Source organism: Apis mellifera, linkage group LG8, assembly GCF_003254395.2.
Source record: "Apis mellifera strain DH4 linkage group LG8, Amel_HAv3.1, whole genome shotgun sequence".
Lineage (NCBI taxonomy): Eukaryota > Metazoa > Arthropoda > Insecta > Hymenoptera > Apidae > Apis > Apis mellifera.
In genome coordinates, this window is record NC_037645.1 from 6,055,849 (window position 1) to 6,081,858 (window position 26,010).

The window sequence follows — 26,010 nt, forward strand, 5'->3', positions numbered from 1 at the left end:
GATTAAAAACATTAATTGCATAAACCGGTAATTAACTGAATCATCATCGTGGCCGGCCACACCGTACGTGGCGTAATTTTCCCCCAGATCTAGATATCCCCAGATGTGTAAGCAAAACGATCCCTTGATTCATCTTCGTCACGCCGTCGAATCGAGAGAGCCGAATTGTGTCGTTATCGAAATACAGGGAAATATCCCTCACTTGCTTGTCACAATATCGTCGAAATTGCGATCGTCGCGTTGTAATTTAACCGTTTCGTTTCGAAATCTAGTTTTTCGTCCGCTCAGTTTTTCCACCGATAAACGCGAAATGATTAATTGAAAAGCGGCGAGCGGCGCGATCCATTCGAGATATAATTAACACCTCTGCACCACCGATCGAAATCGCCGATGAAAATTGCACCGTTGAACGGTGAAAACGACTTTGCGACGAGAAATTAATGGATCGGACGGTGATATCGCCTGTATTTATATTCCGTAAATCTGAATCGCGTATTCTTCGAAACTTTTGCATTTGACTCGAAACAGAGTTAAAAAGGTTAGAAAAAGTTTAGAAGAATCTGGAATTTAATATTTTTGAAAAGTATTATCGCCTCGTTCATCGCATTCGTATCGTCCTCGTGATTACGATCGTGTTAAAAACAGTGAATTCATAAAAAAAACAGGAGAAATAAAAAGGATTTCTAGGATTTCTGTTTCCCTGGCAAAATGATGTTCCTCCCTCGAGATTAAATCTTCGGAAAGGCTTCTAATAAACATTTCAGGTCGGAGGGATTAATCAAAGCAATTAATCAAAAAAAAGAGATGTGAGCGAGAGATAGAAGAGGCAGTGTGTACACACACGCGTCATGTGAAATTTTCCTAATAAAGGAACACTTTGTAAGATGGTAAGGAACGTTTGAATAAAGCGAACGATATCATTATGCTTCGACGTAGAAATTATGTTGTTGCTTGCTTCGAAGCAGAAAGTTATCGGTTTCTTTTTTTTCCTTTTCTTTTCTTTTCTCTTCTTTTCTCGCCACGAGGAACAATAACACGAGGAGAGGCGTGTAAAAACAGTTGCGTTACGCACCGTAATTGATCACTATCGGACGAGCACGAGCGTGCAAACAGCCGCTTTGCAGTTTCAACCATCTCTCGGCCGAGATACGCTCGACACACATTGCGGATAATCGAGTCGCTTCCCTCGCGATGCAATTCCAATGAGTCTCCCAATACAATTTTTCTATTCTTTTATTCCCGTAAATCAATCTCGCAAAGAGATCGATCCGATAGAAATTTTGGACTTTTCATTTTTCATTTTCTGCGACGAGGGATCAATCGTTGGAATCGGTGAAGAAGAAAAATGAATTCTCTCCAAGATAAAAAGATAAAACAGTTGTATAAAGACAAATATCTGAAAGGAACGGTTCTGAACGGAGATTAGATTATCATCGCGCGACAAACAGAAGAAGTAAAATTTCTAAAATTAAAGAGATCTCTTCTACAAACATTCCAGATCGAGGCTGCTCCTACGATTTTCGTTTCGCAACGAAACTCGATACAGAACGATCTAAGGATCCCAACTAATCTCTCTCCGATCGTAAATTCAAATTTTGGCGCGAAAATCGAAAAACCCGCAACGATCAATCGTATCTCCTCCGCGGGGGAGGAAACTCGAGAGCGCGCAATTTATCGCATTGCATCCGAAGGAAGGAAAAGTGGAATGGCCGTGGAGAAGGCGTGTGCCGCGAGCGTGGGGTGAAGTTAAACGAGCGAGCTCATGCAAAGGTGTCTCGTTCAGTGGGTCAGTGGTGGCAAGAAGCCTTCCGGGCATCCAGCTGATCGTGGCATGGCGTGTTGCCCCGATGCGTGCTGCAGCCGCACACGGAACAAGGAGAGCTTCTGGAGGCCGTGGCCCCCGCTATCGCCGTGGATCCTCGATAGATCCTCGCCCCCGTTTCATCGCAGCCCCGTGCCATGCCGTGCACCTTCCGTGCGTGCGCTCGGTCCCGCTCTCGCCCTCCCCCGCTCGCGTGAGAAGTTCACGTATGGAGGCGAGGACCGAGATCGAGAAAGTATCGCGTACACATTGGCTTTCGCCCCTCCCTCGATCAATCGAACTCTCAATGTCTTGCCGGAATATTTCTCCATCCCCCTAAGAAAACCAAAAATTCATCTCGATTCAGTTGCTGAAGTAAAATTCTTTGGTTTTTGTATTTGTGTATTTGTGTCAATTTGAATATTAAAGAGAGGGGAGAGGATGTAAATGTGCAAATTCAATGTATCTGCCTATTTTGGATCTATACTAAAAAGATTGATTGATCTTCAGATATAAATTTTTTCTTTTCCATCTCTTTCTCTTTAAAGGGAACTATATGTTATGTTATATTTATATTATGCAAGTATATGTTACAACCGAAAATTTCGTTGGACGATTGAAGAATCGGTAAGAACGAAGGTTTGCAAAATCGGACGGTGTATCCGAATAACGTTTCTTGATTCACTTTCCTCGATCTTCCTCGATCTTCCTCGAGGAACAAGGCCGCGTCTCGGTATTTTATTTTATTTTATTTCCCCTCCTGCCCCTTCCCTATATAATCGTATCGAGCGGCTGGAAACGAGGATCCCGGCGATCCATCGTGGCGGAACGGCGCGACACAGGGAGTAAATCCAGGGTGGTCGACGGCGCAAGTGTTAATAACCTTGGCCGCGAACGCTATGAGGCGAGTGCTGATTACCGCGGTCGTTAATTCTCGGTTAATATACCACCGTTACACTCGATATCTGTGTGTATGCGTGTATGCGCGCATACCTCGCGAGGAATTAGAAGGTCGCTGCGTACACTACGTTACACGCCGATACCATCTCGCCCATATTTATATCGCGATGATACTGGCTCGGGTTACTCGGGCCGGAGTTACGGCAGCTGAGCCACCTTCGCCCGGCTTATCCCCCGCTTCAAGCCCCAACTTCCTCCGCGTCTCGGACTTGACGAGACACGGCTCTTTCGCACGTTTCCACCGAATTTTAACGAGTTTTTTTATACGTAGAATACGTACAAAAGTTTCCTTTAAATGTACGAGGATGATGGAATTGTCAGAAGAACTGAATTGAATCGAAACTTTTCTTTGAAACTCTTTCCAACGAAAGTCTGAGATTTTCAATGTTCAAAAATTGGATTGAATTTCAAGAAGAAAAACAAGTTTCTTCGAAAATTAATTTTCCAACTCGAAGAGATAGTTTCCTTTTTAAAGGAAGAGAACTTTTTTGGCGCAAGTTTTTAGCATCGTTCCAAAAGTTCCTCTTTTCTTTTTCTTTCTTTTCTTCTTCTTTTGAACGAAAGTCTGAGATTTTCAATGTTCAAAAATTGGATTGAATTTCGAAAAGAAAAAGAAGTTTCTTCGAAAATTAATTTTCTTCGAAGAGATAGTTTCCTTTTTAAAGGGAAAGAACTTTCTTGGCGCAAGTTTTTAACATCGAATCGTTCCAAAAGTTCCTTTTTCCTTTAAATGTAAGAGGATGATGGAATTGTATCTCGATTATTTGGCAAGCAGTGAGAAATAAGAACTGAATTGAACGGGATCGAAACTTTTCCTTGAAACTCTCTCGAACGAAAGTCTAAGATTTTCAATGTTCAAAAATTGAATTTCAAAAAAAAAGAAAAAAAAAAGTTTCTTGGACGTATAAATTAATTTTCCAACTCGAAGAGATAGTTTCCTTTTTAAAGGGAGAGAACTTTTTTAACATTGTTCCAAAAGTTCCTCTTTTTTATTTTTCCTTTAAATATACGAGGATGATGGAATTGTATCTCGATTATTTGGCAGAGAAATAAGAATTAAATTGAATGAGATCAAAACTTTTCCTTGAAACTCTCTCGAACGAAAGTCTAAAATTTTCAATGTTCAAAAATTGGACTAAGTTTCAAAAAAAAAAAAAAAGTTTCTTGGACGTACAAATTAATTTTCCAACTTTTAAGATTAAAGAGGTAGGTTTTTTTTCTTTCAAAGGGGGAGAAACTTTTTTTGGCGCGCGTGAAGAGGATAACTCGTCATGCCTCGCTCTGCACCATAACCCCGCAAAATTCTCGGATTGATATAGGTGAATTAGCATCGACGGGAAGTGTGCGCCAACTAATAAACCAAGATAGCAGCCTATAACGTCCGTGGCGCGAGCATAAAGTTTCACCAGCGCTCTATATGAATATGAATCAACCGGGCTCGCTCGCCGCGTAATTAGAATGGATGCGTATCCGTAACCCACCAGCGAATTGGACTGTAATAACAACTAGTAATTATTATCAGCCGCGCGTTATATATCAGTGTTCGGCCGATGCTCGTTTCGCGTTAAGCGAGATTTTCGTCCGGATAAATAGAGCTCGATGAAAGTTCGAACCACTGTTATTACGAGCAATTTGCCCCAATATTTGCATATTTCGCGCGCCGCGTAATTATCGCCTCCCTCTAAAACGTCCCGGCCAACAACATTGTACTTTTTCCACAAATTTTTCACCACTCTATAGATAGACTCGTATACACTCTTCTCGATCCAAGTAATCGATTCTTTTCCATCACATTTTTATCAATTCTATTATTTCTCTATCTTTGGAAACGGAAAACGTTACGCAAGAATCGATAAATTCGAATAAAATTAAATCTCTCCAATTGAATATATCTATACACCTTCTCCTTTGTTTAATCAAAGCGTTAGAGTGGTCGCTAATTGAAAAGAAATGTGTGTCGCTAAGATTCGTTCATAAAAATTTATAAAGAAGGCAGAGGCCGGAAAGGAGAACGAAAGAAAAGAAAAAAAAAACAGGCGCGCACACACACGTTGCCGTCCAATTAATAACCGACCAACCTATTTCTCCTCCCTCCAAATGCTCGACGAATCGATCGATCGATTATTCGTCGGAATTAACGCAAGAATGGAGGGAGACTACAATGTGCGCGCGCACAATTGCGAGGCGGGATATATTTGAACGCGCGATCCAAATGCATTACGGGTTAATTGGAACGGGCGTATCTATCACGCGCCATGAAAACAAATAACAGGCGTTTAACTACACGAACGCGATTGTTTCTCCCGCGGAGAGAAGAAACGGCGACGGGCCGATGCCGCCACCTCGACCGTGAACGAAAACTTTTCCGAGGTAAAAGAGTTGTCGAATCGGAAAAAGGGAAACCCCGGCCGTATCCCGAGCGTGGCGAGCCACGGCTTTCATTAAAATTAAACAAAGTGATTCAAACTGATACTATACGCAAACCCCTGTTGCGGAACTGGCGGCCGAGTTCGGATCTAATCGTTTAAAATTAAACGCTGAATAATAGCCAGTGTGTATATATATATATATATATATATATATATTGTTTTCTAGGCAACCGTCTCTTCTCTCCTCTTCTCCTCTGCATACGAGAAAATTATGACGCGGAGCCATCCGTCCATCGATCGGGAAAATTAATTCCTGAGAATTCTCCGAGGAAAGGATCCAAGACGAGTTGCCTCGTTAAGAAAATAAATCTGTCTTACATGGAAGATGTAATTATCGGAGGTGTAAAATCTATTCCGTTGTAGAAAAGGAAAAAAAGAGAAAATGGAAAGAAAATTCCAGAATTAAAAATTTTGACGCGTTCGTTGAAGAAATTCGAGTATCGAGATGATAGATAAATAAGTTTCATTTCTCGCACGATATTAAATGATATTTCGCGAAGCAAAATCATTTTAATTTCCGCGTTGACATATTAGCTTCATCCAATTTCTAATCACTTCTCGTCCCGAATTACGAATCGATATCGATACGCGGAAATATTTACGACGCGAAAAAAGAACGAAGATCGGTTAATTTTTCTCTTCTCTTTTGCGGTAATCGATCCAATCGCAAGATAAACGAAACTCGTAGGACGTCGAATTTCTCCGCCACCGATATTACGTTACAGCACATTTCGCGAATCTTAATTGCGAAGCGAAATGGATGAATCGAAATTACGACGCTGTTCAGCGATAAATACAGATCCAATTTTACGATCCCTCTTCGCGTCGAAGAGAATTCGATTTTAACGAGTGAAAAGTCGAATTGGATCGGATTGGACGACGATACTACCGGAAGATACTGTGCAGGAGCTTCGAGGCGAAGAAAATTGATCTATAGTGATTTTCTTTCTTTCTCTTTTTTTTATCCCTACTAAAGTTACCATACATCGTCGAACCTCGTTCATATATTAAAAGAAAACCGTACAACGAAAATTGAAAATTTTTATCGAGAAAGAAATTCACGCATATTTGTTCAAAATAATTCGAAATGTCTCCCGAATGAAACTTATCGTCTTAAAAAATTCTTTCCAAATATCTTCGATCAAAAAGATTTTTACACTCCATCGAATAATAAAAATATTCAATTTTTCAAAAATATCTTCCATGAAGAAAAATAATAAATAAATTTAAAAATATTCGACTTTTCAAAAATATCTCCCGTGAAGATAAGATTGGGATTGGAAGAAAGAAAGGAACGAGGCGCACGACGAAAAAATTCTTTCCAAATATCTTCGATCGAAAAGATTTTTGCATTACGCTCCATCGAATAATAAAAATATTCGATTTTTCAAAAATATCTCCCGTGAAGATAAGATTGGGACGGAGAAAGAAAGGAACAAAGCGCACGACGAAAAAATTCTTTCCAAATATCTTCGATCGAAAAGATTTTTGCATTACGCTCCGTTGAATAATAAAAATATTCGATTTTTCAAAAATATCCCCCGTGAAATAAGATTGGGAGAAAGAAAGGAACGAAGCACACGAAAAAATTCTTTCCAAATATCTTCGATCGAAAAGATTTTTGCATTACGCTCCATCGAATAATAAAAATATTCGATTTTTCAAAAATATCTTCCATGAAGAAAAATAATAAATAAATTTAAAAATATTCGAAAAGATTTTTGCTCCATCGAATAATAAAAATATTTCATTTTTCAAAAATATCCGTGAAGATAAGATTGGGACGGAGAAAGAAAGGAACGAAGCGCACGACGATTCGATGGCACTACCGCCCCCTACGGATCGCTCTCCTTTCGGACCATTTCCTTCGTTCGTTATTAAGGACAACTCCCCCCGCATCTGCGTATTCCGTTTCGCGTTGTTCAACGCGATTTCCATAAGCGGGTAACTGGGGAGAAGGAGAGGCTCATCCGCGATGCCTGCCACGGATGGCAGGCTCCACACTTGTTAAAGGGATTCTCGGGGCTCGTTTTTCTTCCATTGCTCTCTGTAATTACGCGCAACTAACCTCTTTTTCCTGAATATGTTAATGAAAATGCGCATCGCGTTCTTAGAGACCATTGCGGATCTTTATGCGGCGGTGTAAATACGATACTTGAAACTTTTAATTGTTTAATTAAAATATCTAAACCTCTCTCTCTCTCTCTCTCTCTCTCTCTCTCTCTCTCTCTGATTATTATACAAGCGATGAAAGAACGATAAGGATATTTTTTCAACAATTTATCAATCGTGTTTGATTTAACTCGAGAATGTTATTATCGAAAGGACAAAGCGTATATTAATTGCCGATCTTATCTTTTTATTGGAGCAAAGATGAAAAATAAGAAATAATGGAGGATATGGTAATCGGTCAGATCGGAATGAAGGATAGTTTGTTTAAAACGAACTCTCTAATTTATCTCGTTTCGGCGGTATTCTTGGAAGATGATACAAATTAACGATGCACTTTGTTACAACGCGATGATTAATTTTTTTTCAAGAGGAACGAGAGGAGTGTGCATCGGTATGAAATATAAATTCCTTCTTCTTCTAGTAATAGTTCTACAACCTATCATCATTTCCAAGCGATTCGTGGAACTTGATGGTAACTTGATTACGAAGCGTTGAATTAACACCAAGAATTATCGACTATCGTATATATATATACATATATATATACGTAATTATATTATATATGCAATTAGATCTCTATATTTGCATATCTGCATCTCCATCTCTACGTATATACCAATTTCAATGTTTATGCTTTTTTCGAGTTAACGAATTAATCTTTTAATTAATTAACAAAATGGTACGGCGTGCAGCTTAATAACCAGAGACAATTAGACTGCTCAATTACGCCACCAGAGTGAGCACAATTTTCAAAAGTGTATCCGAAAAGAAAAGAGACAGAGAGAGAGAGAAAGAAGAAAATATCTCAAAAGAAACAAGGATCTCTCCTACAACACAACGCGTTAAATAACAAAATGGAAAGGTGCCACCGATCCAAGGAGCCAAGGTTCCAATCGAAATCCGTTCTCCTCTCTAAAAGCGGATACACCTTCGATACACCTTCGACGACGACTCGTTCGCTCGATCGGTCAACATTTTCTTTTCTTTTCCTCTTTTTTTCCTCCTCCTGTCCGTAGATCGCGATCGTGCGAGCCGGACGGTGGTGGGGAACGGTGTCACGTAAATGCGTGCGTGCAAGGGGGAAAAAATTTCGTGCTGCGTCTAACTAGCTTCACCTAGGCTGAATTTTCATATAAAAATATTCACAACTCTCTCATGGTCGGTGAGCGCGTGCCCGCGAAGATCGCTATCCGAGGCTGGTTCTCGGTGCATGCTAACGACTAACGGGCAAACATGGGTTCGTTATAAAAAAAAAAATGAGGAAAAAATAAAAAGAGAGAGAGAGAGAGAAACGGTGTATACATATATATACATATATATATATATATAAAATATCTCTCTCCCTCGAATCAACACGACGGTTCCGCGACTCAGTTTTCGTTCTCCGAGAGAGAGAACAAAAAGAGAAAGAGAGAGAGAGAGAATCATCTTGGAGATCGTCGTCGAAGCAACGATGTTTCACGCTCCGCGATTTCGTGCTTTGTCGTCTCTCGTTGCCGCGCTTCCGTTTGTTGTTTTACGTCCTCTAGTTGAATATCTTGAGAGGTTGGCGATGAAAACTTGATTCGATTAGATTTCAGATATCGCGAAACGTTGATTGATCGAGTTGTTGTTTCTCTTTTTCTTTCCTTTTTTCCCCTCTTTTTAAAGATCTCGGTAAAATTGAAAATGGGATGATTCGAGAGATATTCGAGCTTTCGTGTAACGTTTTATAAATTTATCTTCTCCCTTCTCTTGCGTATCTCCACGAATTTCTTTATTATATCTTAATTTATTATATATTATATATTATAATTTCTTTATTATATATTCTATCTTGGATCTCTTTTTCGCTTCTGGATCGTAGAATCCAATTTCGAAATTCGATCGAGATCGTCGCAAATTTTTCTAAGAATCCTTCGATATTCTTCTTGTATCGTAATTCTTTAGAATTTTTCAATTCTCTTTTACAACATCCCCTATCCACCACTTTTTCTTTCTCTCTCTGGCCGAGTTGTGACGAAGTTTTTGGAGGAGGAGGGGGTTGCTCACGTGACAACGGCGGTGGTGGCTGGTTCGAAAAGCAGAGAATCCATGGAAATTAGCGATGCTCGTTGGCAGCGGCGTTGCACGATGATGATGAACCCCGATAAGAGGCGGCGTAAGGGTGTTATTAGCTGAAAATACGTGGAACACAAGCGGGAATCGGGCACCACTCTTTATGGGAGAGAGAGAGGGAATCATAATTGCGAGAGTTTAGCCGTAATGTCGGCAATCATTTTAATTAAGAATAACTCCTCCCTCCTCCCTCCCACCGAGTTCAGACGGCGTAATTGGCGTATTTCTGTATTTTCGTTCGCCGCGGCATCTTATGCAATTGGCCTGTCGCGTCCCTTCGTGCCGGCAATCCGATTATCACCCGTCTTATTTAACTCGAACGATGACTCGTTCCAGCAGGAAATCCTGGAATCGATCGATCGATCGATCGATCAATCGGCTTGGGAAAAGAGATTGTAAATGTCCGAATACAGGGCGTGAAATTGATAGAACGTTCTTCTATCCATTCTTCCAAAAAACTGTGAAGATTCGAAAAGATTCGTGAATATTATTTATATAATTATACAAACTCTATGTACGAAGAATGAGAAGAAAAAAAATGTTCTTTAAATTATTTTTAATAAAATGAATTATCTTTCTTCGAGGAAAATTGTGAATAGATATCATGTGAATAGAGTCCATCGATGGAGCTAGAATTATCAATCCTCTCTTTGGATTTACCTTGTTACTTGTATTTTTTTTCGTTATAAATAGTTTCAAAAATTGTTTGGAAAATTTCGCACGAATTTAATCGAATTAAATCTCGTGAGCTATTCGTTACTTTCGTACTACGATTCGTCGATTAATTGTATAACAAGCATACGACTGATAGCAATTATAAAAGGTATCAGCTGTTCAGATACGGTCTTCCGGTTATTATTACTCGTGTTCGGCCATTTATTAATTTTTTAATCGAGCCAATGATCGGAGTCGATGTTAACACGATCGATCGACCGATCGATCGATCTATCCAATTTGACTTTCCGGCCAAGGTGAGGACAGGTGTGGATCACAAGCGAGACGAGCGAGGATCAGAGCTGGTCGGGACGAGTCGATTTTTCTGTCATCTTCGATACTCCCTGTCCGATTATCCGGTGACGTTCAGCCGCCCGCGATGATGTACGCAACCTTTAAGTCCCGTGTAACTCGTCCATTTACCGTTTTCGGCTATCCTCGAACATCTGCACTCCCGTAAATATATCCTTATCATCGAGGCATTACGTGTACCCAAATAAATTAAGCAGCTGGATATACCCAGCTATTTAAATCCCTTTTTCCACCATCGAACCACCTCTTCGTCTTCTTCTTCTTCTTCTTTTTCTTGATATACTCGAATATCATATCCACGATAATTTATCAATTTTTAATTCATCCCGATGATTCGTTTAAAGAATTTTATTAATTTTATATAACTGAATGTAGGATGATTGGTAGAAATTTGATTGTAATTGATTGACACATCTATTTCAATTGATAATTCGTCAGCGTATACACACGTTCGAGAGTATTTATTTTTCGTTATTTCTAATCTGATTTATAAATTAAATGATATACGGAATAATCGAATCGTCGAAATAAAACTCTTCGTACTCCAACTCCTTAAATCAATAAGAGGAATTAATTAGGATTAACCCTCTTCTCAAAGTCGTCCATCCGTCATTTAATCACCCCGAGCTACAAAATTATACGCAGCCCTCGTTCAATCTTCCATTAATTGTTGTCCTTTAATAGACAGACCCGCACGATATTTATTCATAGTGGACAATCATCCCGATGCGGTGATTTGCATCATATTTCATTACCGCAAACACAACGTCTAAACACACATTGTACGAAGATACGAATCGAGCCGTACGAGCAACGACGAGCTTCTCTTACGATGCTTCGATTATCCGAACGATTAATCGTTGCGTACTCTAGTTGCGTGAATTATCCGCGCCCGAGAATACGGATACGTTACACCGTGTCCGTTTCCTTTCGCGTGACCAACAACGACGATAACGTTGTTATACCGGGGACACACGCGGTGGAGAAAAAAAGAAAAAGAAAGAAAGAAAGAAAAAAAAAATGGAAGACGATCGAAATGATACAGTTGGACACAGAGTCGCGTTTCTCGAGACAATGTCGATGGAAATTATTGCGGATAATATATTGTGCACGGTTGAGATAGATCCTTCTCGACGTAACGTTTCGAACGTAATATATAATACACACGGTGCAAAAAGTATCTGTCGAATTTTATTTCTTTGAACTTTATTTAAAAAAGAAGAAGAAAAAGAATTTATGATAATTTCATAAAGAAAGATACTTAACGAAAGCATCATACAGTTTTATGAATTCTGAAATAAGGATTAATTTTACAAGCGATTATTAAATATTCGATACGAAACAAAATATCAAAATTTGGGGTAAAATTTTTTACGATACGGTTGCTATAAAATCGGGACCAAAGTCGAGTAACGAAAAGAAGGAAAAAAAAAGAACTCTTTCTTTCCCTTCTCTCAAACACGACGAAAGAAGAAAGGTGTTCGAGAGAAACGGCGGGATCCCTCCGTCCGTATAAAAAGACCGATATTCGGCCGCGGTCTAATTGCCGCATTTTTAATAATGACGTTAATGAGCGATGGTTATCGCGTGTCCGGTGTCGAACCGATTAAAGGCAAATCGGATGTTGGCCGTCCGAAATGGAAGAGGACCGAATGCCGATACCGATCGCGGCCACGCGTGCCATTCCTTCCGTGTATCCATCTCCACGCTTCGGGCCCCTGTCGGAGGAATGCACGCGCGCGCGGTCCGCGTTCGTTCCATCGGAAGAGGAGGGCTTGACGAGTCGCGGCAGATGTCCCAACGAACTTTTTCCCGTATCTCGATCGCCGTTTCGGCCACGGATCGCCTCCTATGACACCGAACAGAGAGATGCCTTCGACCGATTACCGAGTACCCGTTGAATATCGTATACACCTTTAATTTAGATTCCCTTTAATCCGCTCTAATTACGCGACACTTTGGAATTTGGACGAATTTGCTGTTCAATACCCTTTCGACAATGATTATTATTCGATATCCATTTCTCCTCCGTGTAAGATTTTTTTTCTTTCAAAAATTTATATCATTTTCTAAAAATATTATTTAGAATATTGGTGAATATATCGATGTGTCGCGAAAGATCGTTAAATCTTTCGATTCGAATTTCGGAATTGATCGAATTCGGAGAGTTAAAAAGGTGAAACGCGGCGTGTCTCGCGTGTTCGGAAAGGAGAGGGAGAGAGGAGGCTTGTGGCGACAAGCGGAAAGAAAATCACTTTTCGAACGGCTTGCGCTGGCCCCCGGGCTGACGGCTTCATAGCAATGGACGATCACGCGCGCGCGTACACGCACCCCTTTCCAGCGATCCGAGATCATAAATGGATACCGCATCGCGATAATGACATGAAAAATGAACTCGAGCGGAGATAATCGACGAAATTAAATAATTGCGCCGACTTGGTTGCGCCGACGAATTTAATCGATTTACCATCTTCCATAATCCGGCCGCCGTTTCCGCTTCTCGACAACCAGAGATCCGTCTCGTTGATTTCTTCTTCTTCTCTTCCCCTCCCCTCTGTCCCTCCACACTCCTGTCAACTCTTCCTTCGCCTCTCGATTCCTTCGCAATAATAATAATAATAACTCCTCTCGCCGCCATTTTTGCACCATCGACCTTGCGTTATATCCCCTTTCTTGTTTCCCGCTTTCTTTCCTCCCTCCTCCTCCTTCCTCCTCGTTTAATCCGAATTTCTTCGAATTCGAACCGCGCCCCTCGTTTCCAGAATTAATCTCGTTTCCGTTTCTGCCCGCGTACGCCTTTTTGCCTCGAGTATGAACCGTTTCCTAAATTCCCCGCCCTCCTCCCCCCGTCACGCGGTGCTTCTCCCGCCAGGTGTCAGGTCGAAATGAAAAATGTAAATGAGTCGTAATGATGAGAAGGTAACTGTCCCGATCGGTATCTCTCCTTCATCGGCGATCGCGTTCACGTTTTAAGCCACGTAAAAACCCCGGATCGGTCCCTGAAAACTTGTCCCCTCGAAAATTGCTCTCCGTCGATCAACGTTTCTCGATCCGTTGAATCGTCGATCAAAACGTTAATCTCTCTCCACAATTGCAATTTATTTTCCCAAATATTTTCGATAATTTCATCGTTAAATGGACACCTGGTTATTCGGTTCTTTTCCTCTCTTTTCTTCTCAAAATTTCACAAACGTTTCAAATAACGTTCGAAGGCAATGTATATATATATTTTTTCCTCTCTTTTCTTCTCAAAATTTCACAAACGTTTCAAATAACGTTCGAAGGCAATGTATATATATTTTTTCCTCTCTTTTCTTCTTAAAATTTCACAAACGTTTCAAATAACGTTCGAAGACAATGTATATATATTTTGTCCTCTCTTTTCTTCTCAAAATTTCACAAACGTTTCAAATAACATTCGAAGGCAATGTATATTTTTTCCTCTCTTTTCTTCTTAAAATTTCACAAACGTTTCAAATAACGTTCGAAGGCAATGTATATATATTTTTTCCTCTCTTTTCTTCTCAAAATTTCACAAACGTTTCAAATAACGTTCGAAGGCAATGTATATATATTTTTTCCTCTCTTTTCTTCTCAAAATTTCACAAACGTTTCAAATAACGTTCGAGGCAATGTATATGTTATAAAGTAATTACAGTCGTGTGTAGGACAACGAATAGAAATTTTTCCTTAAAAGTGAGGGGGGAAAGAATGAAAGATTCATAAGGCGCGGAAGGGGAAAATTGTCTTTACCGGAAACGAGTTGATCGATGATACTAAGCAGCATGGCAAAACGTCGCCGTTCAACAGTGCAAAGAATTCATTACTTTACCGCGTCGTTATTCCACCGGTGCGCCGGTGGGTTTTGATTAAGGTGTCGGAGGGTGACGAATTGTATAATGAGGATTTGATGCCCTGCGCGCTGGTAAGTAATTAGTCCACCGAGATTATTAATGCCTCGAAACTAACAATTTCATCACCGGGGACCTTATTCCGAACGGCAATTCTCGCCTCTCCTCTTTGTCCATCTGTCACACGCAAGATCAAACTCGAATTATCACACAGAATTCTCTCTTTCGAATTCCTCCACGCTCGTTCCTCCTCGACATTACTCGTTCAACAATATCAAACGGATAATTCCTCTCCTCTTGCCGATATTGATTTTTCCAACGAACACGTTTCTTGAATTCTAACTTCACATCTTTAGAGAACTTTGATCGAAACGAAAAAGAAGAAGAAGTCTGAGTCTTCTTCTCTCTTTCCATCCTCGATAAAACAAAGAACGAGAATATTTCCTCGCTTCTCGAAGAATCCAAACTTTAGAAAACTTGTCATCGAGGCGAGGAGGGATCGAGATTGGGCCGTCAACGAGGGCGTTGGAGAGAAAAAGCGAGCGAAACACGGGAATAAGATCGACGCGGAGGAGGTTAATTACCGAGACTCGTCGCTTTGGACCTTTTATGGGATCTACGGAGAATGGCGAGGAGCGGGGAGTGGGGAGAGAGAGAGGGAAGAACGGTAAGCGTCGGTAAAAAAGCGAAAGAGGCGCAACCCCGAACGATCCGCTATCTGAATCTCCTGCAACGTTCGCCACCTCTCTTCCTTTTCTTCTTCTTCTTCTCCGACCATCTCTTCTCTCCCTTTTGTATTTTTCTTCTCCTTCTCCCTTCCTCCCCCTTTCTCGCCTTCTTGTTGCCGAGAGCTAACCGAGGCTAGGCGAGGACGCACCAACCACGTGCCCGTTTGAAAAATCGGCGCGTTTACCGGCAGGCTAATTAATTTACATAGGGGAACGATCCTCCTTTTTCCTTTCCTAGTAGACTCACCAGTGTGGATCCAAGTGTGGGAAATGGACGATAGCACTCCGTTTCTTGGGAACCTTTACCCGCTCGATACGCATTCTCTCCCCCCATTCGAGCAAAAATCGTACACAATCGATTCTTATTATCGCGCGCTTCTGCTTCCACTATTATCGTATCGACTTAGAAACTGATCAAAAACGATGAGCACAAAAGGGAACGTTCATCACAAGGAGGCGAAAATGAAAAATTCCCTTCGATTTTCGAACGAACTTACCATTGGATAATTATTGGACGAATTATCGAATTATCAATTAAATCGCTTCTTAGCGCGCGACGGAAATTGGAAAATTTCTCTGTTCGAATTTTTCTCAATTAGCCGTCGCCTTCCCCACCGTGGGAAGAAGGAAAGGGGGAGGGGAAGAGAGGGGTCAGGTGAGGCAGCAGCGGTAATGCACAAGAACTCCCAGGTATCGGGGCATCGGGCGACGACACTCGGCCGGGAGTCTTCGGAAAAGATCCGAGGGCCGACAATGAATACCTATTAAAACGGTGTGAACAATGGCCGGGGTTGGGCCGTGGACCCCGGCCTCGGGGATCGGTGGCCGGTGGCAACAAGAGCGCTAAGTAGGGGCCGGCCAACCTCTCTCGCGGCCTCCGCAGGTGATATACTGCGAGATCCGCGATATCGGGACGTCGCCTCTCTCCCCCTCCCTCCACACCAACGCAACGCTCCCCGCGTGTCGCATTCCTTCGCACCCTCCCCCCGCGATCCGGATTCGCGTCCATTACCTTGGATACGCCGCGACCCACGCGTCGCTCTCGTCTCCACGTCTCCTCCGGGGGTGGCGAACCTTCACTCGTCACCTCCGTCATTTTGATCCCCCATCTTTTTTATTTTTCGAAATTTCAGAAATTCGGGGGAAGCGGAAATTCTTGAAGATTAATTCTTGAAGTCTATTTTCGAGGATAAAAAGTGGCATCTTTTGGATCGATTTCGTAACTCGAACGAATAGATTCCTCTAAGACAAATAAATTGATAGAGTGATAGATTAAGATATTAAAGTGTAAAGATTATCGCGTGAAATTACTTTAAGTTGTGTTACATTTTCTAGCAGGGGTTTTCAAAAAAAAGGAACAAATTGATCGATGCGAATCTCGAAATAAAAAGATGGAAAAAAGAAGGGAAAAATTGGAAGTGGACGCGTGATCGATCGAGGGGGAAGAGCAGGGAAGAGGCGTTCAGGACACCGGGTTATCATCGGGACTTTCCTCGCGAGGGGGGGGGGGGGGGCTTTCGTGGCCAGGTTCGCAGTACTTAACGGCGTTAAATCGATAAAAGTGTAGAAGCCGCATTACGAGGGTTTCGTGTGGGCACACTTAGAGGCCGCGCACGTTCGTCGTGAGAGATTGGAGAGTTGCCTCCTGGAAGGCAACCGGGGGAGGAAGATAATGGACGGGAAGAAAGAGGAACGTCTACCCATTATTCCGCGCCGATTCTTCGATTGGCCCCCACCTGATTGCGATTGCAGATGAGATTGCACACCCGTGGCGCAGGGAGCACCACCGATCGCAGTTGCATAATTCTCCCTCCTCCCCCCTCTCTCTCTTTCCTTCCTCTTTTTGTCGTTTCCTCAACCAATTCCTTTCGTCCATCTTCTTTGCTCGATTCGAAGCAATTCTTTCTTTTCTCGCTTCTCGATTCGAAAGAGAAAACTAAATTTACCGATTACAGATCGTTATTTATCGCGAGGATTGCCCTTGCTCTTGTTAAAGCCAACTTTTTCTCAAATACGTACCGATAAGCGGGCCAACCTTGAATATCGTAATCTTAAACAGTCACGCCACCCGCGATCCCGATGGTGAAAATCGAAAATTGGGTCACGTTGATGCGAAAACGATTTATCTCGAGGTATTTCCGATTAAACTTAAATTAATATTCAACAATCGGAACAATCGAATGGAATGGAATAAATGGAGAAATCGTCGAGATCGAATTGAGAAAATTCGAATTCGAGAATTATATATATATAAGATATATTTTTGATATAGTTTCGTTGTAACATGACCAGCATGGTATCTGGGCTGACCTAAAATTTAAAAATGTCATAGCCGCGCCGATATCTTGACTAATTATGAATAAGCAAATGCAAATGGGCCGGGCAATGTTACGATTCAGCGTCACGAACGGATTATAAACTCTTCTTTTGTAAAAGAAATTACAACCTTCCGGCAAATGAGCGCCACGAGTTTCTCGTAATAACTAGGGCTTATCTTTTTACGACGGATTTTCAGGCTATTGATTGGCAAACCCTTGCCTGCCCAACCACCCCCTCCCTCCGGCCGCTCGTATTCTCGTCTCGTTCCTCCTCGCTTTTTCGTCTGTCTTCGGGGACCACCGTTCGAAATCGATATGGAAATTTTTCCTTCCTCCCCGTTTAACTCCCCGTTTAGTCGGCCACTTTAACGTATCCCATGTTCTCCGTCCGTAACTTTGGCCATTTATTTCTCTTTCTCTTTCTCTCTTTCCTTGCTAATTCTTACGATATCATTATCATCGAACAACGTCAAAAGTGGTTCTAAATCTTTTAGATTAGAAACGAGAAATGATGGATGTTTCGACGAACGTATGGAAGTATGGCAGGTTGTTTCCAATTAAGATTAATTAGATGAATTATTCGATTCGATGAATAATTAAAGGGTAAATTGTGTATTTTTCTTTAATTAAACGAAACGGCGATACGAGATCTTTTCCCTCGCCATTCTCTCTCTCTCTCTCTCTCTCGCCTCGCGTGTTACCCGAGATCCCGCTGATTCGAAAATTGAAGATTGATCAAGTAAGTGAATTATAATTATTGACATATATTAGAAATGGTAAATTATACTATAAATTATTAATTAGGAAGCAATTGTACAAGTTTGTAGATTGCGATCTAATAGAGTTAATAAAGAAAAGGAAATAAAATATATAAATAGAAATCTTAAAAAGATCTAAAGGGTACGTTAATAACTTGGATCTTTAAGAAAATAATTTTTCAAATTTAAATAGAAGAAAAAGAAATTCCCTCTTTGCATACCTACGTAAATTTCCAGATCTTCGTGAATCGTTGTTCCTCTCGAATAAATACATACTCGATAATTTTAATCGTCGAGAAATTAATGAACCAAGAATCGAATAAATATTCTTCCTCTGTTCCCGTTAAAAAGAAAAAAAGGAAAATAGTAGAAACATCTGCATAGAGAGACCACTTCCTCCGCAACATCTTGCACAATGCACGATAATCCAACAATGGTGGGCAAGAAACGCGCGGATCACAATGGTCGGTTGCCTCGGAAACCGAGAAGTTTGACGGTGAACGGACGAATTGCCGTATCGCGGAAGAACCGCCGCCCATTGTTTTTCAATCTTATTGTTTCCTCGGGAGACAGAGTAACGACAGCATCGCGTGTCCATTCCCGAGGATGCTAATGCCTCCCTATCTCGCCTCTCCGATCTAATAATTGATAATATATCCATCCCTTCCGATTCTCTTTCCTTCCGATTTATAATTGTTATTATATACGTGTTCGTTTAATCGAAAATGGAAATTCACCTACCTTGAAAATAGCTCTTCGTCCGAAGATAGCTGACGCTGAGTCTGAGGATGCTGAGTCTGTCCAGCTTGCTGAGGATATTTTGCTCGAACGGGAGCAACGAGGCCAAAGTGTCCAACTCGGCGTTCAATCGCTCCCGATGTCGCTTGCTGGGATTCGATTTCGTCACCCCATCCTTTTGCGGTGGTTTCAAGCTGCAAGATGTATTTATATATGTATCATCCTTTCGAAAATTCTCCAAGTTTCAAGATAAATATATAGAATATAAGAAAAATTAAAAAAGAATAGAAAAGAGAGAGAAAAAAAAGAAGGGAGATAATCGTTCAACCTTCGAACCTGGAAGTTACAGGAATTCCTGGGCCACGTTCGAGGCTCGAACAACAGGCGGCCTACGAAGCGAAAACGATCTCGATAATTAAAGGCGACCACTATTCGAGGGTTGATTGACACGCGAGAAAACCCTGCGGACCACTCAACGATCTCGAATTCTTCGGGATAAGTATAGTTATTACTTAAGTATTTCTCCCTTTCCATTCCTTTTTTCCACCTTTTCTTTTTTCTTTTTCTCCACAGTTTCTTCCTTTCCACCGTTTTCTCTTACGTATCTCTCGTCTCCTTCTCTCCTCCACGTTTATTCCCGGGGCATAAAATGTATGAATTGCAATTATGACGAGTGTACAAGTCGACTACCGGACCACGTGGTGGTCCGATCACCGTGTGTGTTCATTGGCGTAACGGCTGTATTTTGTTCCTGCGATTTATAACATTGTGGAGGAGGGACGCTCGTGCGACGAAAAAAGACGAATTGAAATGAAATAAATAAACGGACGATTCGTATCTACGGGGATTGACAAGGAAATCTCGTAGACAGATTTTTCGAAAAGTTGCTCGTTTGATCTATATTCCACGGAATTATCGAACGAGACGTCAATGCTTGTTTTTACGTTTTTACGTAGATGCAAGGTTACTCCGAGTATATACGAATCGCTTATTTAATTGAACCGTTTACCATGGAATTGAGATTCCATGGCTGACAAATATGGAATCGTGACGTTTTTGCATCTCAGGTAAACAATTTAAATGACCACTTTGTGTGTGTATGTATATATATATAGCTTTTTAAACGAAACTTTCATCATCATCTTTCACAACTCGAAATAATTGTAATTTTTATTCTTTAATTACGATACTCTCTCTCTCTCTTTATATATATATATTATTCCATCGTTCAATTTCGAAAAAGTGAAATCTCTCTCGCTCGAGAGAGAATTCGAACGAAACATCGGCTTTTATCGACAACGTTTTATTTTCTCTCCCTTCAAGATCGCGTTAAATCGTTGCCCGTGATATTTACGCGGGCGAGGAAAACGCAACGAGACGAGGGAAGCGCGTGGAAATAGGAAGGAAGGAAGGAAGGAAGGAAAGAAAGAAAGGAACGTGGAAGGAAAAACGGCGATGGCCTTAATTAAAATGCTTAGGGGTTAGAAAGCGTGATGAATGAGATTGGCGGCCGTGGCGTACGAGCGCACGATGGGAAGCACGGGGAGGGGAGGGGAGAGAGAGAAGAACTCTATTAATTATTAGATGACACCGAATCCATTATCCGGGACGAGGAACGAACGGGCCGGGGTCCTCGAGGAATAGCCTCATTCAGATACCATTAGGGACCCACGGCCCTCGCGCCTTTTGTTCTTTCGCGGCTGCTCGCGCCTTCCCCACCGTGCAAAACACGGTTAATTATCGGGGGGACGGGAGGAAAGGAGCGCCACGTGGGCCGTGTCCTTCTTTTGCCACCTCTTTTACCTGCACCGATTTTCCTCCATTCAACTCCACTCGTTCCAACGATTCATCCTTTCCCATATTTTTACAATCACGCGTGGAGGAATTTGTTTTTACATCATCGAGAATCGAAGAAAGAATTTTGCCAATTTACGAAACAGGTTGTAAACGAAATGTTTCTTTCTCTTTGATTGATTGAGAAACGAATTTGATAATTTGGATATCGATATTTCGAAGAATTAACTCACAATCTCACACACATTATTGGAATGATGAATTGGAACGAAAGGAGAGGATTGGTGGAGTTCCTAAAATTCTTTTATTTTTCTCTCACTCGATCTTACAACGATACTCGAGATTGGTATTCGATTTTGAAAAAGTATTTTTGCAACCAAAACGAGGGACAAGAAGATTTGTTTTGAGAGAAAAAGAGAGAACGATTCGATTCGGTAGAAAGGGAAGAGGAAACGAAATTCTTGGGACAAGATTGCCGACGCATTCAAGGAACTCGTCAAGGATATCCGCGGACGACTCGGTGCAATTTGATGACACTAATTGCTATCGTTAAGACTAACGACGAGCGGGGTAATCCGGTGAAACTTGGAAGAGGATTCCAATTCCCAATTTGATACGCCACTGCTACAGTTATATATTTTCCATTCGAAGAAAAAATACGCGTTTATAATAATAAGATCATAACGAAAATTCTTCGATTCTCTCTCCTCGTCTTGACCGATAATAAAAAGATCTTTCTTCTTTCAATTGACATTTTCACTACCAGGACGCACGCTTGCCTCGTTAAACGAAAATATTATAACGCAATGTCATTTTCGAGTCTGTTCATCGAAGCGTGGACGTGAAACAATACGAAACCGATCGCGTTACTGCCTGATTCGATCAACTTGTCACGATGACAAGCGTAGAAAAAAAAGAAAAAAAATAGGAAAAAGAGGAAAAAAATAAATGACAGATTTCGCTAAATAAAATGTTATCCCGGAGGGAGTCGATGAATGGAGACACGCGTTTACGTAACCGACTTTTGTTCCGGCGCACCGTGGGAAGAAAGCAACGTAAACCGTGCACTTTGCGCGGCGGACACTGCATTTGCAACGCGTTTTGAAACTCGAGAACGAAACCGATGCGACAATGCCGGCAATTAGAACGTAATTGTCCCCTCATTGTACCCGTTCTGACCGATTCCTCGAGTTTCCTATTTCCCGCCACGCGGATAGAATTCCGATAAACATGTGTGCCAGGGACTTTTGGGCAAATTTTATCAATTCTCTCCTATCTCCTCATGGATGTATCCCGACATAAAGAGAAAAATGCTCGTCGATCAAAATAGACTTCCAAAAGTATTATTTTTTTCAAAGTGGAAGTAATTTTATTGCATGGATAGATATGTAAATTTAAAGGGGAAATAAAGACGAATTGTGGAACGATATATTGAGAGTATAAATATAGGTATGTATGCAAATGTAAAACGTGATACTTTGTTTTATATTATTTTATATCTCCTCATGGATGTATCTCGACGTAAGAAAAAAATGCTCATTGATCAAAATAGTTAAAAAGTATCAAAATACTTGCAAAAGTATTATTTTTTCAAAGTAGAAGTAATTTTATTACGTGGATAGATATATAATAAATTTAAAGGGGAAATAAAGAGGAATTGTGGAACGATATATTATGGAGAGTATAAATATAGATAGGTATGCAAACGTAAAACGTGATACTTTGTTTTCTTCTTCTTCTTCTTCTTCTTCTTCTTCTTCTTCGAGAGGTAAGATGGAAAAAGCGTTTTATAGTAAGGTGAGGGGATTGTTAATTTGAATTTTACTTTGTTGCGGCAATTAACTATCATCTTAATCAGCTTATTTGTAACTCCCATGGTAATTGGTTGCCATTAAATTTGAATTACAGTTGCCGCGCTGCTGGCCATTACTAAATTTGGACCACACGGTTTTCTCACAATGGTCGGTTACCATCTGACGATTATTTTAATTACGTTTACCACAACAACCGGTTATCACGGAATCATAGATCGTAACTATCCTACTAATAATTAGTAACCTCGAAATAGTTGCTTTATTTGATGGAAGGATCCTTCATGCGAATCCTTCGATCCACTAATCAGATCTCGAGTAATAACCACTCTTCTCGATTATTCTGAAAATTTCAATTTATCACGAACTTGCAACCACGTGCGTGTAATCTTACGTACGTAGCCGACACGATTTTTCTCCGTTTTCTTCCTTTTCCGTTCCACAATATTTACAAACCTAATTTTTATCAACGATCAGATTGTTCGAAAATGGAAAATTTCCTTTCCGAGAAAGAGAATGTTCGAGACGAGTAAAGAACAAAGTTGCGATTAAATTTCCAATCTTTATCTTCATCGAGTTTCAAAAAGAGTAGCGCGAATTTCGAGCAAAGAATTTGAATTTCCCTCGATTTTCCATCCCTCCGTTATCGGCTCGCCTCGAATCGCATTTTCCAGAAGAGTGACGCGACCTTGGATAGGGATCAAACTTTCATCGAGAATTCTAAACTCTAATTCCAGCTAAGCTGCTTATACTATTACCAAGAAACGAATTTAAAAGCTACTTATACTATTACCAAGAAAACTGTATCGCGCTTGGTTTCATAGGGAAGGACAAATGCGAGTCCCGGGTTTGATTAGAATTAAATAACACGAATCAAAGGTGGCACGATTGGACGGGTCGACACGCTATCCACTAATCCATCAGCTCAACGACGGATCTCTCCGTAGATTATACACCTCTAACCCTCGACGGTGGCCAGCTTTTTCGACAAATATTCGATACAAGCCTTCCCTCCCCTCAACATCGATTCGAGCGGGAACCATGGTAAAATAAACATCTGAACCGTCTTATTAACCCTTCCAATTTTCACGATTTAAAAAGAAAATTCTTCGATCCTTGACGTTTCAATTTTACGAATCTTGGCGGTTGACATCTTAATTTGATATTTATGCTATCTTTTTCGAAAATCGTTTTCAACCAAGTTTCATACGTCTTTCAATCCTACGAGGAAATTAATAATAATTACAATTAATATTTATATCCTATTTCTTAATATCATTGATAGAATGATTTTAACTAATAAAAGCTGCAATCAAAATTATCATCTTCGCTGTGTTAACAATTCAAGGTCAGAGGATGGAAGAAAGATTACCTATTTACCCTTATGTAATCAAATATTCACCGCGAGCAAAACAACTTGTAACTTAAACTTTCAATTGAAACGTCAATTTCGTGCTCTATCCTCGAGACGGTTAAAAATCCCCCAAGAGGAAACCATTTCCACGAAAAGTTCGCCATTTTGCCCCCGACACCCTTACATCCTTTCCACCCTTTATTCAACAGGACAGATGCGTCTGCGTATCCGTTTTCGTCCCTTCCTCCAGTGGCTCAAGCTTCGGTTGACGCGTTCCTCCTCGCAGGAGAGGAGGGAAAAGAGGGGTTGATCGTTGGAACGTAACGAGGAGACGCGCAGGCGCCCGGGAAGGGTGGGTCCACTATGGATTTTCGAGGGTAGAGACGCTCTACCAGTGGAGTTCCGGGGTGGCAGACAGCATGGGGGAGCTCCCACCGCCAAAGGGATGCTAGCCTGTTTCCTGGGATGGTGATATACACGATGGAGGGAGGTGGCGTCTAGGAATGCCTGGCATCGACCTTGAACCGCGGCTTCTCGCAGGAAGTTGAAACAGAGGGAAAAGAGAATTCCATTTTCATTTGGGTTAAGTCGAAAGTTGTAACTTTTTCAATAGGTTTTTAATTTTGAGTTACAAATTTATCAAGGATTGGATATATAAACCAATTAGTCTATAAATTATAAGATTTGTAGGATAATTAAACAGGGAGTTGAAACAAGAATTCAATTTTCTTGGAGGTTAAATCAAAATTTGTAACTTTTTCAATAGATTTTTAACTTTGAATTACAAGCTTATCAAGGATTGGATATATAGCCAATTGGTCTACGAATTGTAGGATAATTAAACATGGAGTTGAAACGAGAATTCAATTTTCTTGGAGGTTAAATTAAAATTTGTAACTTTTTCAATAGATTTTTAATTTTGAATTACAAATTTATCAAGGATTGGATATATAGGCCATATATATACCAATTAGTTTACGAATTGTACGATTCATAATTAATCAGGAGATTGAAACGAGAATTCAATTTCCTTGGGGCTTAAATCGAAATTTGTAACTTTTTCAATAGATGGATTTTTAATTTTAAAATACAAGTTTATCAAGAATTGGATATAGAAATTTCTTTATGAATAGGATAATTAAAGAAACAAGAATTTCATTTTCATTTGAGGTTAAATGGAAAGTTGTAATTCTTTCAATGGATGGATTTTTAATTGTGAAGTACAAGTTTATCAAGGATTTATCAAGGATTGGATATAGAGGCCAATTGGTCTACGAATTGTACAATTTGTAAGGTAATTAAGGGGATTGAAACGAAAATTCAATTTCCTTGGAAGGATTGGAGATATAGAGATTTTTGTCTATGAATAGGATAATTAAAGAAACAAGAATTCCATTTTCATTTGGATTAAATCGAAAGTTGTAAGTATCTTTCAATGAATGGAATTTTAATTTTGAAGCACAAGTTTATCAAGGATTGGATATAGAGGCAAATCGAGACTTGGTCTACTTGAATTGTACGATTCGTAGGAGCGCGTGATAATTAATCAAATCGTTGTCGTCGAGTAGTTTCGTCGTTTCGTTAATTAAGTTTCGTGGACGTTCTCTCGTTTCTCGAAAAATCGATGTTATCGGGGCAGATCCCGTGGGACGATAGCGGAGGTATCACTCATACCGGCCCAAGGAATTACAAAGCGAGGAGGAGATAACGATTCAACCGGCTGTTGGCTGTCCGCGATCAAATCGCATTTTAATGAAAAAGTGAAAATTTCGTTTCGTGCCTGGCGGAAATAAAGCAGAGAGCGGACTTTTTTTCTTTTTTTTCACCGCAATTACGAGAATCAAAGTTTCCAAAGAAGAAGAAGAGTCGCGTTGTATCCAATTTTTAATTCATAGATCTCCTAATTCCTTGTAAGACTGCTTTTTTTTTTCTCTCGAAACGTTACGTTCGTAACGAGAGATCGATCCGAATTTCCCCGCAAACTTTCGAAATTTCCTTCTCCCCGCAAAATCCACGCAACGAATTTCGAAACGAGCGGAAGTGCATTCGCCTGTCAACGTGGTATTTCGTAAGCGGCGGGCAGAAAGAGCGACTTTCGACATCCTGTGGCGAATAATCGGCCATATGTCGGCCAGAATTAGTGGTCTCTTCGTCCACAAGAGGCCTTCTCGAC

At 40.7% G+C, this 26,010-nt stretch overlaps 1 protein-coding gene across 3 annotated transcripts in view; it reads right to left on the reverse strand.

The window, feature by feature from the left end:
• The window catches only part of LOC411264 (aryl hydrocarbon receptor protein 1), a 137,843-nt gene that overhangs the window by 69,399 nt on the left and 42,434 nt on the right, over window positions 1–26,010 (reverse strand). For all 3 annotated transcript variants that reach the window (XR_003305176.1, XM_026442322.1, XM_026442323.1), the window contains exon 2: window positions 18,882–19,072. Coding sequence is in view for 2 of the 3 variants with exons in the window: in XM_026442322.1 (XP_026298107.1) it covers window positions 18,882–19,072 (191 nt within the window). In the remaining variant the exon portion in view is untranslated. The remainder of the gene's footprint in view (window positions 1–18,881; window positions 19,073–26,010) is intronic.